Source organism: Neurospora hispaniola, assembly GCF_033458365.1.
Source record: "Neurospora hispaniola strain FGSC 10403 chromosome Unknown B0T23scaffold_21, whole genome shotgun sequence".
Taxonomy (NCBI): domain Eukaryota; kingdom Fungi; phylum Ascomycota; class Sordariomycetes; order Sordariales; family Sordariaceae; genus Neurospora; species Neurospora hispaniola.
This window is the reverse complement of record NW_026944426.1, coordinates 365-15,128: the sequence shown is the minus strand read 5'-3', so window position 1 is coordinate 15,128 and position 14,764 is coordinate 365. Positions and strand designations below refer to the sequence as shown.

The 14,764-nt window shown below is 53.4% G+C and overlaps 6 protein-coding genes across 6 annotated transcripts; 1 reads left to right on the top strand and 5 right to left on the bottom strand.

Annotated features, from left to right (window-relative positions):
- Positions 1-5: 5 nt before the first annotated feature.
- B0T23DRAFT_328284 (uncharacterized protein) lies at positions 6-803 on the bottom strand (the record flags this gene model as incomplete). The annotated part of the gene is made up of 1 exon (XM_062835679.1): positions 6-803. One exon carries the CDS (start codon positions 801-803, stop codon positions 6-8), a length of 798 nt encoding a protein of 265 aa, XP_062687667.1.
- Positions 804-1,149: 346 nt separating this feature from the next.
- On the bottom strand, positions 1,150-3,367 carry B0T23DRAFT_101644 (carotenoid oxygenase). Its single transcript, XM_062831701.1, has 2 exons — positions 3,098-3,367; positions 1,150-3,037 (listed from the first exon to the last, which is right to left on the bottom strand). Exons 1-2 carry the CDS (start codon positions 3,236-3,238, stop codon positions 1,337-1,339), a joined length of 1,842 nt encoding a protein of 613 aa, XP_062687666.1. The 5' UTR covers positions 3,239-3,367; the 3' UTR covers positions 1,150-1,336.
- An 898-nt stretch (positions 3,368-4,265) lies between these two features.
- Positions 4,266-5,420, bottom strand: B0T23DRAFT_328275 (Alpha/Beta hydrolase protein; the record flags this gene model as incomplete). The annotated part of the gene is made up of 2 exons (XM_062835678.1): positions 4,266-4,888; positions 5,117-5,420. 2 exons carry the CDS (start codon positions 5,418-5,420, stop codon positions 4,266-4,268), a joined length of 927 nt encoding a protein of 308 aa, XP_062687665.1.
- A 220-nt stretch (positions 5,421-5,640) lies between these two features.
- B0T23DRAFT_101597 (pyridoxal phosphate-dependent transferase) lies at positions 5,641-7,385 on the bottom strand. Its single transcript, XM_062831699.1, has 2 exons — positions 7,057-7,385; positions 5,641-6,968 (listed from the first exon to the last, which is right to left on the bottom strand). Exons 1-2 carry the CDS (start codon positions 7,293-7,295, stop codon positions 5,861-5,863), a joined length of 1,347 nt encoding a protein of 448 aa, XP_062687664.1. The 5' UTR covers positions 7,296-7,385; the 3' UTR covers positions 5,641-5,860.
- Positions 7,386-7,936: 551 nt separating this feature from the next.
- B0T23DRAFT_101629 (uncharacterized protein) lies at positions 7,937-9,800 on the bottom strand. The gene has a single exon (XM_062831700.1). It carries the CDS (start codon positions 9,604-9,606, stop codon positions 8,227-8,229), a length of 1,380 nt encoding a protein of 459 aa, XP_062687663.1. The 5' UTR covers positions 9,607-9,800; the 3' UTR covers positions 7,937-8,226.
- A 178-nt stretch (positions 9,801-9,978) lies between these two features.
- On the top strand, positions 9,979-12,083 carry B0T23DRAFT_101581 (WD repeat-containing protein NCU09302/NCU11420). The gene is made up of 2 exons (XM_062831698.1): positions 9,979-10,747; positions 10,813-12,083. The coding sequence occupies exons 1-2, from the start codon at positions 10,210-10,212 to the stop codon at positions 11,838-11,840; spliced, it is 1,566 nt and encodes a 521-aa protein (XP_062687662.1). The 5' UTR covers positions 9,979-10,209; the 3' UTR covers positions 11,841-12,083.
- The last annotated feature ends 2,681 nt before the right edge of the window (positions 12,084-14,764 follow it).

Sequence of the window (14,764 nt, the reverse complement as noted above, 5' to 3'; positions counted from 1 at the left end):
AGTGCCTATGTCAAAATCGAGTCAGCAAGACGTTTTGTCGAAGAGCACACACGAGCTGAAAGGGAGACACCAAGTGCAAAGAATAGTAAGGAAACGGAGGCCCTACTCAGCGCCATCAAAACGTCCTGTTCCGCCAAAAACTCGACAAAATCTCCCTTGCTTGCCGGACAAGGACTCATGAAATACCTGCCCTTCTCATCCAAACCCGTAACCTGGAACAGGTTGATAACATCATGCACATCCCCCTCGTTCAAGCCATACTCCATCACCGCCCTTGTCAGGTTCGAGTGGCAATGAAAGTCAAACTCGCCGCCACTCAACACGTTGTTAATATACGGATCACATCTCGTCCCCAAGAGGTCATGCACCCTGCCCCCATGCTCATCTTGTCCGTACCAGGACAGCGTGTCGGCGATGATGGTTAGCATGGGCCGCATGAAGGGTAAGTTAGACCAGAGCCGGTCGTAGGTTGATACGTGCGAGGCATGGAGCTGTTTGGTACGCGAGGCCCAGAAGCGCTCGCGGGGGTTGTGGAGATTCCAGATGTTGAGATCGCCAACTTGAGGACCTTCGGGGGTGGATATGCGGATGATGGAGCCGGCGGAGGCAGTCCAGGCGCGGCCGGATCGGATAGGGATGGTGAATTCGTCGGTGAGGATGCGGGCAGCTTGTTGGATGGTTGAGTAGAGGTTTTTGTCGACAGAGAGGGGAGATCCGGCTGTGGGGAGATAGGCAGGAACTGGTTTCGGGATGGGTTTCCGTGCCGCAAGGCGTGCGGCGCCGTCTTGCTCCGGGGTGGTCATGTTTCCGCTCGGAATGGAGACACGTAGGTAGAGAGAGACTCCCGGCGAAAGCTTGGATCGGCAATGGTAGGGGTATACGGGAAGAGAAAAGAACGTTAAGTGCAGGTTGTTGTTGAAGACGGATCGTTGATGAGATGGATGGTAGAGAAGAAAGAGCATCGAAAGGTTTGGAAGATCTTCCCTTGTGGTAATCGGTAGAGGTATCAATGCCAGGAACTACCAGCTCAACCCCGCACCATATCAGTGGGCCACTGGCTTGGCCGTCGGTGCCTATCTATCACTAGCCCCAGAGGGGTATACGATGCCACGAACCGAGTCGCAGCGAGTGCGGAAGGGACGATGGTGAGTCTGAGGAAGCTGGAAGCAAACCGGAAGGAGGAAGAAAGAGATACGTGTACCGAACTAACCGATCTTTGACTTTTCCCATTCCTACCAGGCATGATTCGTACAAAGTATATACAGATAGAAACACAAGCAAGATCACCGCCCACATCAATAGAACCGGGACAGTGAGCCCTCATCCTTGGGCATATTTAGTACTCCGGGCCCTCAACCCTCGTCAATGTCCTACCCAACGGCACATGCGCCCCATGAAAACCCAAAGCAATCGCAAAATCCACCTCCGCTCTTCCCATTTCCACCATCGTCTTTGCATCCAGGCAGAGCAGATAGCTCTTACCCTTCTCTCCATCCAGCACCAAGCTCAGCAACACTCCATCATCTTCCTTGTCTCCCCCCGGCCTCGGAACGAAGATGGCTTCACCTGGTGTGTGCCCCTTGGGGTTATCCCAGAAGAGCGCCTCTCGCGTCACCGTATCGGTCTTGACAATGGCATCGGTGATAGTGCCGCGGCCTCGGAAGGGTAAACTGTAGACATAGCGGTGCTTTCTGGTGGCGTAAAGGGGGTTGATGGTTGGGATCTCGCCCGCGTGCGGGGCAGGGATGCGGAAGGCTTCATGGTTCTTGGGGTCTGGGGTGGGGGTGACAGGCAGATTGGTGGCGGGTGAGTCAGGGTTGATGATGAAGTGGTAGCGCGTTAGGTGGGCGAGGGAGTTGCGGGCGCGTTGTTCGTCTTCGTAGAACTTCTTGGCTGCGGAGTCTCTGTTGAGGATCACGTCGAGGTAGAGGGAGTGGATGAACTCATGGGAGCCGAAATCGATGACGTCGCAGTAGAGGTTGATGTCAGATGAATCAGAGCCCGCCTTTTCTTCAAAGGAGTTGACAGTGTGGAAGAAGAAACGTCCATCGGTCTCGAAGCGGGCTACTACGCCTTTGCTGTGTTTCCTGTCGATGACAATCCATTGGGTCTTCCTGCTTGGGTCATAGGGCTTGATTGCATCGACGAGGTTGCGTTCCCAGGGGATCTGAGTGCCGCTGAGGCCAAAGTGTGAGGTTGGGATACAGAGGATGACGAAGCTGGGTGAGAGGAACAAGCTGTGGATGTAGGCAGGTGAAACGGAGGGCTCGCGGATGGTGGCCAGGATTTCCGTCTTCCCACTAGACGCGTCGACACGGAAGACCCGATAGGTGGGCTTTGGTCCAAATTCTAGGTTAAAGTTGAAGAAATCACCTGTCTCAGGGTCCCTCTGGGCATGAGCACAGGACATGGCGCCCGTCAACTCGGGGTGAAGAACGTCTTGGGTTGCCCAGCCGATTGGCTCCAGTGTTTGGGGGTCAATCTGCTTCATGGTGCTGTTGTCGGTGCTGACCCATATCGACTTGGGCAACTCAGGCCTATGACCCAGCACATTGGCATCGTTCTCCGCCACGGCTGGTTTCCTTGTCCCAACGATGTTTCTGACAGCCTCAAGTCCAGGAGGGTTGACATGCACGGCGACATTGACGTTGTTATGCCACTTCTCCCCCGACGGCTCTCTCAGTCCCTTGAACGCAGCCATGGCCTTGGCAAAGAAACCGAGGCAGGGATCGGCCTTCTGACCGAAGCTATAATACGGCCAGGTTCCCTGCTTCTTGATGACGTCCATCATTTCTTCGGCTTGGCGACGTGACGAATAGAAGATGTCAACGGACCCTTCTTCGTTCGGAATAATGTCGAAGCGATGGGTATGAGCCAGTCCATCGAACCAATGGCTCATCTCGAAGGTGGTGCCGGCGTCCGTGTCGATCTTGTATAAACCGGGACCGGTGCGGTAGAGCGAGCCGGCAGCCCATGTCGGGATGTTGCCTGTCACGGCGATTTTGATCGGCCCTCGTTCCTCGGTGAGGCCATCGAACTGCGGGAAGGTTAGTGAGAAATTCTTGGAGGACAGAATTGCGCGGAGTATCTGACTTACAGCAGCTTCGTTGGGCCAGTCTTCATATTTGCCAGTCCTTAAATTCTGTAGGGCTTCCTCATGGTCGTCGTGCTCATCGGCCTGTGTCCGGAAGGTGGTAGAGTTCTCCGGCACCGTGCCGATCACCTCGTGCGGACTCATACTGGACTGGAAGATCGACTTTCTCAACACCGTCAGCTGCTGGATTTTCCAGTGATTTGTTGATCCTTTCGTGGATGACGGAGATTAGGTCAGACTGTCGTGGGGTGGCGATGCAATCGTGATCCAACCGTAGCGGTTTTGGTGGCTAACGTTCCAGTGGGTTTCAAGGGGTATCCGCTGATGAACAAGCCGCCGTCAGGTCAGACAGAGATGCAAGATCGGGGATTTTCAACGCAGGTCGACATAGGGTGGGCATACTTATAAAGGAAAAGGAATCGCCATCCAATACGTCCATAAGAGGAAAGCAACGACCTGCCCTCCGTCAAGTGTGGCCACTAGAACCTTAGACTGGGACACCCACGGATGCCATGCCCGGTGAATCTGGAGACGGCAGGATCCGGATTTGCTCCCGATCGATGAGAGACACGAATGCGATGGATGCCGCCAAGCCACGGGTTTGGCGATCGGGAACGGGGTTAACATGCCTCTGGGTCGCCATCTCGATACCTCTACCTTAAATCGATAGCGTGACGGGAAAAGTCCCCAATTCGACAACTGTAAACGAATGCGAAGAATGAATGACGTTTGGCGCTCACAAGCACAACTCCGATGAGCTGCGCCAATGCGCCTCCGAAAGTCTGACGAATCCGCTTGGTCCACTGAGATGAAGATACATGCGAATTGATCTTCCACGGAGGGTCACCGAATCCGAGACATCTGTCTTGGTGGGTGACGGAAGGCGGGGCCCTGCGACTGCCCGGTGATAGCGGATTATGGGCTAAGAGACGCTAATGTCGGGAAGTTTGGGACATCATGGGTACCTTTAAGAGGTATTTCTAGGTACCTACTCCCCACGAAATTTTGGTGGTGATGACCCTTGAACGACCCGGGGTTTAAACAAGGAGAAAAAAAAAAAAAAAAAAAAAAAAAAAAAAAAAAAAAAAAAAGGGGGAAAAAAAGGAGAAAAGAAGAAGAACAAAAATTGAAGTTGAAATTGAGCAATTCAACAAAACACCAGTTCAAGAAATCACTTCGCCAGCCCATGCGCCTCCCTCAATGCCCTGATGGCATCCTCATCATAACTCCTTCGCTGCTCGTTCTCTAGCGGCAGATACATCATCGTATGCACCGCGCCCAAATACCGCTTGATGGTGACTTTGTTCCCTCCCTCCACCAACTTTAGTCCATACGCCTCCCCCTCGTCTCTCAGCATATCGCATTCCGCCGTCCTAATGAAAGTGGGACACAAGCCCTTGAAGTTGGGGGCCTTGATCGGTGCTAACCACCATTCCGGCCACATTTTCCGGATTTTATCCCGCTTCTCAACTGGAAAACAGGACTGCCCAAAGTACTTGATGCGGTCCCAGGGGAGGACAGGTCCATTTGCAAACTCGCTGAAAGAGGAATAGGGGGAGTCAGTAGGGGAGTCGTAGCTGATGCAGTCGGTTGTGGGAGGGACGGAGGCCAGGCACAGCTTGAGCGGGAGACCGGCGTTGCGAGCCATGTGCTGTAAAACGAACGAGATGTTCCCGCCAGCTGAGATACCGCCCACGGAAATGGAGGACGGGTTGATGTTGAGGGTGGTGGCCGAGTTGATCACCCAGTTCAAGGCCGCCCATGCATCTTGGAAGGCCTTGCCAAATATCGTTTCTGTCTTTGGTCAACGGATGACTTTCGGAAGGAGAAATGTCGTCGAACTCTTACCAGGACAGTGACGATAATTCACATCCACAATCACCACACCCGCCTCGCGCATACTCAAACAGAGGTGACCGTCCGTAAACAAATCCCCAATCACAAATCCACCCCCTGCTCCATTCACTGCTGGTCAACATGCATTCAACTGCACCCTTCTTGCGGCTCGTTTGTGTTACCCACCGTGATGGTTCAGATGAACAGGATACGGGCCATCTCCATGCTTGTCTGGGTCCGGATGATAAACCCTCACAGGAACCGTGGCTCCATCCTCCGATATGACCTCATAGTCTGTCACTCGCTCGCACTTTGAGGTATCAATGGCAGTTGGTGCTCGATACTTCTCGGGATGGGCTCGAAGTACCTTGATGGTGACGTCTCGTGGTCGCTTTGACAGGACATCCCGAAAGAACGGGACGAAGTCCGGATTCAATTTGGAGAGAATGTGGGGAGGGATAGTGCTGCCGGGCTCTTCTTGGCTGGCCATTGTGCTGTTTGACCTTTTCCCTTTGGTTGCCTTGAGAATCAGATGAATGTCGTCAACGTAGACAGGCGGGATCAGAAGCAGGAGCAATCGATGTTATCTTCAACTCAATTGTTGATAGAGGTATCGACTCGGCAATAGTGTACCTCTAGCCACTCGCCGTAGACTTAGACCGAGGCTTATCATCAGCGGGAGGGGCGTGAGGGGCTAGGAAGTGGGATCAACTGCCGTAAAAGCCGGCTATTATCCGAAGACGTGGAGACACAAAACGAAGCCAACTGTATGGTGTTTCAGTTCCAAACTTCCATCGGCAAGTCTGCCAGATCGGCGTCGGAATGTCGGTCCACGTCCACCATGTTCCTGAAGTACAGGAGAAGAACACACTGAAAGCCCAGCAGCAAACAACGACAGAGTACCTCTACGTAGACGCACTACCTCTACGTCTACACCATCATGATGCCAGCATGCCTCTCCAAGAATCTGCCCACAACATCAACAAACCGATCCAACTCGTCTTTAGGGGTATCCAACATCATGGCAATGAACCCTCTTCTCGTGATCCAAAAGCCCTTCTCCAGCATCTCAAACCAAAACAGATCTCTCAAATCCGCCCTCTCCAGGCTCTCGAATGTCCCATTCTCCCTGAAGTGCAACCCAATCAACGAGCCCCTCCCCGTAAATCTCAACCGTGTTCCCTTTGCCACCCCATTCAACCTGCCCCTCAAGTCGTCTCCCACCCTATTAAGCTCGACACAGACTTCCTCCGTAAACACCTGGTTCAGCCCTGCAAACCCAGCGCACATCGTCATGGTATTGTTATTGAAAGTGCCCGAGTGGGCCAAACTGCCCTTCACCCTCGGATCATAGACTGAGTCCATGATCTCCTTCCTTCCTCCGAAAGCTCCAAAACTGAATCCACCACCCAGGTACTTGCCCAGCGTGACCAAATCTGGGCTCAGTCCCAGCTCCTGTCCTAACCCATTGGGTGCCAGCCGGGAAGTCATCACCTCATCCAGGATAAAGATTGCTCCAGTGTTCTTTGCCGCTTCTTGTGCCGCCAACAGGAACTCTTTGCTGCCCGGAAGGCACCCCCCAGCACCTTGCACTCCCTCTACCAACACTGCAGCCAGGTTACCCTCCCTCGCCGTCTCCTCAATGACTCTTCTTGCCTCAGCAGCTGCCTCGTCATCCCCGTAATTCTGCACAACCACAAAATCGCCTTTGTCAGCCGTATTCGGCGCCGCCTTACCTCCCCCGAAAGAGAAACAAGCACCGTGATACCCGCCGTTGAACACCACCACTTTCTTCTTCCCTGTGTAGTGCCTGGCAGCCGCCAGAGCATGGAGATTTGCTTCCGTACCGGTGTTGGTCATGCGTACTCGCTCGAGCTGGAAGCGTTGACACAAAAGGGAGGCGTAGCGGACTTCGTAAGTGGTGGTGGAGCCGAGGGAAAGACCAATCTCGTCAAAAGTAGAGAGAATGGCGGTGCGGATGACAGGGTGAGAATGCCCATAAAGGCCGGCGGAGAGCTCGCCTACGAAGTCGGTGTATCTATGTGGGAGGTAAGTAGGTACCTAGGTATCAGCGATGAGTGAGGGGGTCTAATGCCCGCTGCAGGGTGTGATAACACTTCACTCACTTGTGGCCATCTTCGTCCCACACAAAAGTGCCTTTTCCATGCTTCATGCAAAGGGGGAACGGGGAAGTGTGTAGCAAGGTGCGGGTGTTGCCGCCTGGCAGCGACTCAACGGCCAATTCATGCTGCTTCTTGGAGAGCGGGTTGTTGGCGACATATCTAGACTGCGCAGCAGCGAGGGCTTCTGCTGCCTCTAGATGGCTGCTGTTGGGGCCGGTATGAAGGTCAGAATTGCATGACATCTTTGTAATTAGGTGATGGAAGGTACAATATCCAAGTGTTCGTATAACCCGTCAAACCCCCCGATACGGGACACCACGTCGAAGTGTTGGGGACTTGGGATTTCGTTGTAGGTACAGTCGACATGGAAGAAAGCCCGAGATTGGAGAGCATCCTATGGGTCAAATCGGCTGATTCAAAAGATGCCAGGTCAAGTACCCCGCTTCATGGTACGCGGGAATTCTTCCCCCCAGGCCCCTTCTTGGGAGCATTCTCCATATTTCTTTTCTATTTTGTTTTTTCGACCCATACCCTCTTCGTCAACAGAACCCGCAACAGTATTGTTCACGCGATCGCCGCAACCCGCTGGCATTCTCGAACATTGTCAATTGTCTTCGCAGGCTCCGAGCAGGCTCCGGCTTGGGAGAAAACATGATGACCACGCAAACGCTAACTATAGAGATACAGACAGAAGTCATGGGAGTTTCCTGGTCAACAAGTCAAGAGGCTGATCAGCTGGAGTGTGAGCATTCCATCCAGGTTCATGGAAAGGATGGCCGCTCTCAGGATATTTTTTCGCACCGGTCGTGAAAAGAGAAAGGACGCCGCTAATTCTGACTTTGACTGATGCATCAGGATCTCCGACGGACTGCGCATGAGCTTGCGTCCCAAAGTATTGACGACCCAGTAGTCGGTGATCGCAAGTGGATCAAATGGACGAAATCAAAGGGGAACATACTGGGAATAAGGTTCGGGATAGGTAGCCGGTCTTGACGAGTTACCAGGAAGGGGATTATTAGGAATTTAGCGCAAGAAGAGTGTACTGGAACCAGATAGGATACATCGTATTATTGTACATGGGGTATACGTTAAGGATTCTTCGAACTCCTACGACTGACCAGACCTACTCCTTCGGACTGCGCAACTTCTGGAACCAGACCACTAACAGGGAGCTCAAAGCTGAAGATGACGTTGCCTCTCCTGGATGTGAATTCCAATCGTGGTCGACCAATGGCGGATTCGTGGCTTGATCGCAAATTCGTACTCGGGCAAGCTCACCAACTCCTCCATGAAGGGGCCCATCTGGCCCCTATCCGACCTCAAGAAGTGCGTCTCGATGCTGTGCACAACAGCCAGCGAGTCCTCGTTGGCGTACAGACCAGCAAAGCGCATCTCCTCTAGCAGGTTGAACACAGCCTCTGCGTCGCCATAGCGGTGCCAATAAATGTGGGCTAGGAGGTTGTAAAACGGCGTGCTGGCGCCGAGGACGTAGCTGGCCAAGCCGAGCTCCTTGATGCGTGGGAGGATGTTCAGTGCCAACGGCGAGGAGCGAGAGAACGAGGTGTCCATAAGACGCAGGCCGTAGAGGAGGTAGGCGGGGTAAAGAGGGCCGTAAAGGTGCATGGAGAGTCTCTCCTGGCCTGGTTCGAACTCGTAGCCGTACTCGTAGTCTCCATCTTCTTGCACCTCCTTGGTCTTGCGTTTTGTCTTCTTGACAGGTGCCTTGGGTACCCCGGACCGGTCGGTAATACCCAGCTTCTTGACCATGGAAAAGACCTCCTCTTCCAGGATATCCCATAACTGGAAGTCGGAAGTGGCAGCTCTCATCTTGGACTCGACTCGGGTGCGTTCTTCGCGTCTCATAGCTTCCTCGGCAACTTGCTTGCTGAGGGGATCGGCGGGGAGCTGTTCTTGCGTTTGTTCGGCGGTTCGGGCGTTGTCGAGGATCGACGATCTCCCAGTTCCCTTGTCTGCTTCAAGGATACCAAGGGCCATGCGGGCGGCCTGTCGCAGGCTGGGAGGGAAACGCAGGAGGGCGCTGTCACGGTCGACGGCGCGTTCCGTCTGTCCGACGGGTGAAAGAGGGTCGAAGGGGCGCTGGACAGGTCGCCATTCCTTGGTGTAAGCGGCGGCGGCGTCTTGGAGCAGAATCTTGACAGTGTTGTGGGCGGCTTCGGGGTCGTGGTCTTTGATGCTGATCTCCAACGGGTCGTCTTCCGTAGTCTTGTTCTTCTTGACGATGTCTTGAAAGATGGTGTCAAAAGCATAGCGCTCTGTGGGGGTCAAGGTTGTCTTTTGTCCCTCGCCGAGGTCTTCTGGTTGCCATTTCCGCCTGGGCTTCTCGAATTGTTGACTTGGGAGGTCGAAGGGGATAGGATCTCTGCCGAGCATCGATGGGGCTACTCTTCGGCCACGAGATGGAGGTGAGCGAGAATCGAATTTGGATTCGGATCTGTAGTAGGCGCGCAGGGCTGTTGTCCTGAGACTGGTACGGGACAGGCGCTGAATAGTCCTGGTCTGGTATAGGAAGGGAAGCATGGTTGTCGACGACATGGTGACGAAGGTCCGGTTCCGCCGGGTTCGGGTATAGCGACTGTGGCCTCTTATTCTGTGTCCTACGGGATTGCTACAAACTTTCGTGTCCAGCACGGGGGTGACAGCATGCGATTTGTTGGTGGTCGGCAGCAAAGGTTGGGGGGAAGGCAGGAAACCGCCCAAGTCAAAAAACGTTCCCAATCCAAAATTTCGGAATCGATCAAAGATTCCTTGCCTGCCGGGACGGATTTTGCCCCGCCAATGTAGGAAGCTGCTAACAACAACAGCGCAAAACGACACGGTAAACCGTTAGTGCATCAAGCGCTGAAAGACCCTACCTGCGTCAACAGCGAATGGCTGTCCCGTGATTTCGTGCGCCGATTCGTTTCTCGTGCATCGACGCGACCCGTCAGGTGGCGCGCCTTTGAGATTTGAGTTCCATTGATTTTCCATATCGATTGCGACCATCTGCTGCACTAACCACACTCGCGTTGCTTCCTGTCCTTCCCCTCCGTCATTTCTTGAACAATTACAGCGTTTGGTGACCATCTCTTGTTTTTTGCATACCCTTTCTTGTTAACTTTCATTGTCTTTACCAAACCGTCCTCCTCGAGTCCCAAGATGCCTCCACGCAAGAAGGAAACCGTCATGAGCGAGTTCGAGCGCAAGCGCCTCGAGAACATTGCCTACAACAATGCCATCCTTAGCGGCATTAGTACCACGGCAGACAAGATTATCCCGAAGCCAGCGCCCCCCAAACCCAAACGCGCCAGCACCCCTCGAGTCAAGCGTGAACCTGTCAAGAAGGAAGCAGCCCGTCCCACGCGCCAGAGCAGTCGCCTCGCCGGTCTCGAAGCGGATTCCGCAGTTCTCAAGCGCAAACTAGATATCGAGGCTGAGGAGGAAGCGGCAAAGGCCAAGGCAAAGAAGATGCGCGTCAGCGGTGACTTGAACCTCGGCGATATCACGGTCGAAGGTCGCAAATGGGAAAGCAGTGCCGACGGTCTAGCGCTTCTGAAGGGTCTCGGTGTACGAGGGGCTCAACCTGGCGTGAGGACGTTTACAGAAAAGGATGTCAAGCATACCAAGGACAAGGGGTTGAAGGACCTGCGGTTGCGCATGAGCGGACTCAAGTTGTACGAGAAGTGGGCAGTCAATGGTACCTCTAACCCAACAACGGTCCCTACGACGATGGTTGTTCCACTAACAAAACTGTTGCAACAGACATTAAAATTGTACCCCAGCGCATCTACTCCATGTGCTTCCACCCCACGGAAGAAAAGCCTATCATTTTCGCTGGCGATAAAGAAGGCGCCATGGGCGTGTTCGACGCCTCCCAACCCACGCCCAAAATTGAGGACGACGATGAAGATGCCGAATACCCAGATCCCATCATATCCGCCTTCAAAACCCACTCCCGCACTATCTCTTCGTTTCACTTCTCTCCCACCGACGCCAATGCCATCTACTCGGCCTCGTATGACTCTTCGATTCGCAAACTGGACTTGGACAAGGGCATTTCAACCGAAATCTTTGCCCCGTCCTCTTCGTCCGAGGATCTCCCCATCTCCGCCATCGACATCCCGACCACCGATCCAAACATGATCATCTTCTCCACCTTGCACGGCTCGCTAGGTCGACAAGACCAGCGCACCAAACCTTCCTCGGCCGAAATTTGGGGCTTAACTGACCACAAGATTGGAGGTTTCTCCCTGCACCCTCGGCACCCCTACCTTGTCGCGACCGCCTCGCTCGACCGCACCCTCAAGATTTGGGACTTGCGCAAGATCACAGGCAAGGGGGATCTCCGCCACCCTGCCCTTCTAGGGGAACATGAATCCCGCCTTTCCGTTTCGCATGCTTCCTGGTCTTCGTCAGGACAAATTGCCACTTCTTCGTACGACGACCGCATCAAGATCTACAGCTTCCCCTCGGCTGGCGAGTGGAAAGCTGGGCACGACATACCGGCAAAGGAAATGCAACCGACGGTTGAGATACCGCATAACAACCAGACAGGAAGATGGGTGACGATTTTGAAGCCGCAGTGGCAACGGAATCCACAAGACGGGTGGCAGAAGTTTGCCATTGGAAACATGAACCGGTTTGTGGACGTTTATGCAGAGGACGGAGAACAGTTGGCGCAGCTGGGAGGGGATGGGATCACTGCGGTGCCGGCGGTTGCCCACTTTCACCCAACCAAGGACTGGGTGGCCGGCGGGACGGCGAGTGGGAAATTGTGTTTATGGATGTAGTGGTGGCAGTGTTCATGTGTCTGGATAGCTGGGTGTTCCTAGTGGTATTTCTTGATTTTGTTGTACGGGGTATGTTCTGGGACGAAGGAGTTTCTACGATGATACCATGTTTGGATGACTTGATGTTGGTGTCAATAGCCTCATAACGATGTTTGGCTTTCGCCTTACCATGGCATTTATTCTGTCCTTGCGCACGCGAAGCCATATGGTCTTGGATGTGTTATTCGTTCTTTTATTTCCCCCCTTGTTTTTTTTTTTTTTTTTTTTTTTTCCTCCAAGCTGGGTTGCACCGTTCTTACAAAGCCACCAACACTTTTGTGTCTTGGTGCCACGCGAGTGGTGAACATGATTGGTAGCGCAACCACTCGGCCGGTGAGATCTCTGGTGTACCTGAATAGGATGTCTCCAAGTTCTTGTGCTTGGTGAAGTTCCGCAGGTGTACCATAGGTGGTTATGGACCCTTTTCATGTCTCTTCTCCCAATCAGGTAGCCTAGGAACTTGGGATCACATGTAAATAATGCATACGTGGCTGAAGTCGTAGCAAACTTGCCCAACAGTGATTTCGACCTGGCAATTTGACGTCGCTAGCATACACACCTAAGAGTAGCGGGTCTCTCCATGTAGCATCCTGGGAGCCCATAACGTGTAGCATAGGTAGCAGGAGTCGAAGATTTGATTTTGGCTGTCAATTGGCCGCGACAAAATAAGCCTCCAATGAGGCCAAAGCTGGGACCGGTATGATGCTCCGGCAGGGAGGGACAGCAGGCCTTCGAACGATGATGGTTGCAACCACGACACATGACAACATTAAAACATGGGCCACTCACTTGGACATATCAGGTTGTTGTAGGCGTAGCAGCATAACTTCAACAGACTCGCGTCTCACGACATGGCCAGCCTGTCCCAACATGTTGACCGGAGCTTCTTGAGTGTGTCATCCAAGGAGAGACATAGATAAGAGGTGGGTAGCGGTTGCCTCGGGTTTCCTAACTGAAAAAGCAAAGCCCCACCCCACCTGGTGTCATCCGTCACCCGTCCCAAGCAGGAGGACATTTCCAAGGTGGATAAAGGAAGATCAGATGCAAGTCAGCTGCAGTGTCTTTGATCGTCAGAAGGTGACATTTTAGCATCCGCTGATACACATTGACTGTTAGAATTTGCCATGACTTGAAGGCAGTGCACTATCGCAGGAAAGAAGCCAGGGTGGCTATCAAGGTACCCATCGGTATCTCATCCCTCCCTAAAGGGCCCACTTCTATGGAGCCTTCCCCGGCTTGGGCTGGCTCCTCCTGAACAACCCGCGTCAGGCAGTGGGGTTTCACCAGACACCCTCGTCGTGGACAAAATAGTTGAGATCTTTGACATTTTATCTTGGGTATGGATACTCTTACTACGCATCCAAGCGTCTTTGAAACACATTTTGTTTTGAGTTCTTGGCAATTTCTTAATGAACATATGCAAACCAGACTCTAGCCGATGTCTTTCCGAATTATTGTAATCCCTATTACAGTCTTGCAACGACCCTTTCTTTAATCCTGACGAGCGGTAGTAGACTGGTTTACCTAGCCTGTTGGTTGGTCTCACTTATTTTGTCTCGCACGAGACACCTTCCTGGCCACTAGACTTACAGCGGGTATCCAGTGTGTGATGCTCGGGCTCCTGTTCTCGACCGCCCACCTCCCGCCCGGGACTCCACGCATTTTCCCAAGCCGTTGTTCAGTTGCTTTCATCACTTCCACTTCCCTTCTCTGGCTTGGCCATCATTTGACGGACGAAGCGATACGCCGAGCACCTGTAGCCACCGGTACTCCTACGCGCAACCGAGTACCGCGACAACAGGTACCGGCCAATATCAGAGTCGACCAGTCAGGCTTCAGACCTTCGCGCTGCCCGCTGATTGTCTGACCGACGCGAAAGTTACTGGTGGTGGCTGTACACAATCGCAGTCGTCCACAACGGCATGGACTACCAAGGCGGAGATCAACAAGCACTCTAACTCCGCTTACAACCGTACGGCCTCTTTCTTTGCTTGTTGTTTGTCTGATTATGTAGGGTACCTACCTACTTACCTCTGCCTGGTCTGCTCACTCCGCTGCCTGCCTGCCTGCCTGCCTGCCTGCAGTCCACTTCCACTTGTGCTTTGCAGCCGTCCACTTAAGCTTACCTCTGCTTCAGTTCTTCCTCAAGTTCCTACGAGTCAGGCTATCCCCGTTATTACGACCTCTAATCATCCTTATCCCTCTCGATAGTCCTAGAAATGGCGTCTTCCCAACCAACATCATCGGGGCCCATACTCGATTCCCCTCCGAGTCCGAATCCTCAGTCACAGCCAAACACCGAAACGTCCTCGTCGCAACATCGTGCGAACCCGTCCGAAGCACCAGCCCAAGCCGGCCCTGGTCCTGCACGTCCATCTGCACTCACCAAGCGCCCAAGTCACCGAGAAGTTGCGGCCTACCGCATGTCCAGGAAATTGCAAAGGTTACGCGGCGACAGTAACCAGCCACACTCTCCCACTATGGAGCCCTCCCATCTCTTCTTTTCCATTGTCTTTGAGGCGATCGGGGAGCTCCATAGTGGGAGAGTGTGGCTGGTTACTGTCGCCGCGTAACCTTTGCAATTTCCTGGACATGCGGTAGGCCGCAACTTCTCGGTGACTTGGGCGCTTGGTGAGTGCAGATGGACGTGCAGGACCAGGGCCGGCTTGGGCTGGTGCTTCGGACGGGTTCGCACGATGTTGCGACGAGGACGTTTCGGTGTTTGGCTGTGACTGAGGATTCGGACTCGGAGGGAATCGAGTATGGGCCCCGATGATGTTGGTTGGGAAGACGCCATTTCTAGGACTATCGAGAGGGATAAGGATGATTAGAGGTCGTAATAACGGGGATAGCCTGACTCGTAGGAACTTGAGGAAGAACTGAAG

Coding starts and splice junctions, on each gene's coding strand:
- B0T23DRAFT_101597 (XM_062831699.1), bottom strand. CDS start 7,295: ATGTCATGCAATTCTGACCTTCATACCGGCCCCAACAGCAGCCATCTA. Junction 6,969..7,056: donor TGGGACGAAGATGGCCACAA/GTGAGTGAAGTG, acceptor CCTCCCACATAG/ATACACCGACTTCGTAGGCG.
- B0T23DRAFT_101644 (XM_062831701.1), bottom strand. CDS start 3,238: ATGAGTCCGCACGAGGTGATCGGCACGGTGCCGGAGAACTCTACCACC. Junction 3,038..3,097: donor ACTGGCCCAACGAAGCTGCT/GTAAGTCAGATA, acceptor ACCTTCCCGCAG/TTCGATGGCCTCACCGAGGA.
- B0T23DRAFT_101629 (XM_062831700.1), bottom strand. CDS start 9,606: ATGTCGTCGACAACCATGCTTCCCTTCCTATACCAGACCAGGACTATT.
- B0T23DRAFT_101581 (XM_062831698.1), top strand. CDS start 10,210: ATGCCTCCACGCAAGAAGGAAACCGTCATGAGCGAGTTCGAGCGCAAG. Junction 10,748..10,812: donor CGAGAAGTGGGCAGTCAATG/GTACCTCTAACC, acceptor CTGTTGCAACAG/ACATTAAAATTGTACCCCAG.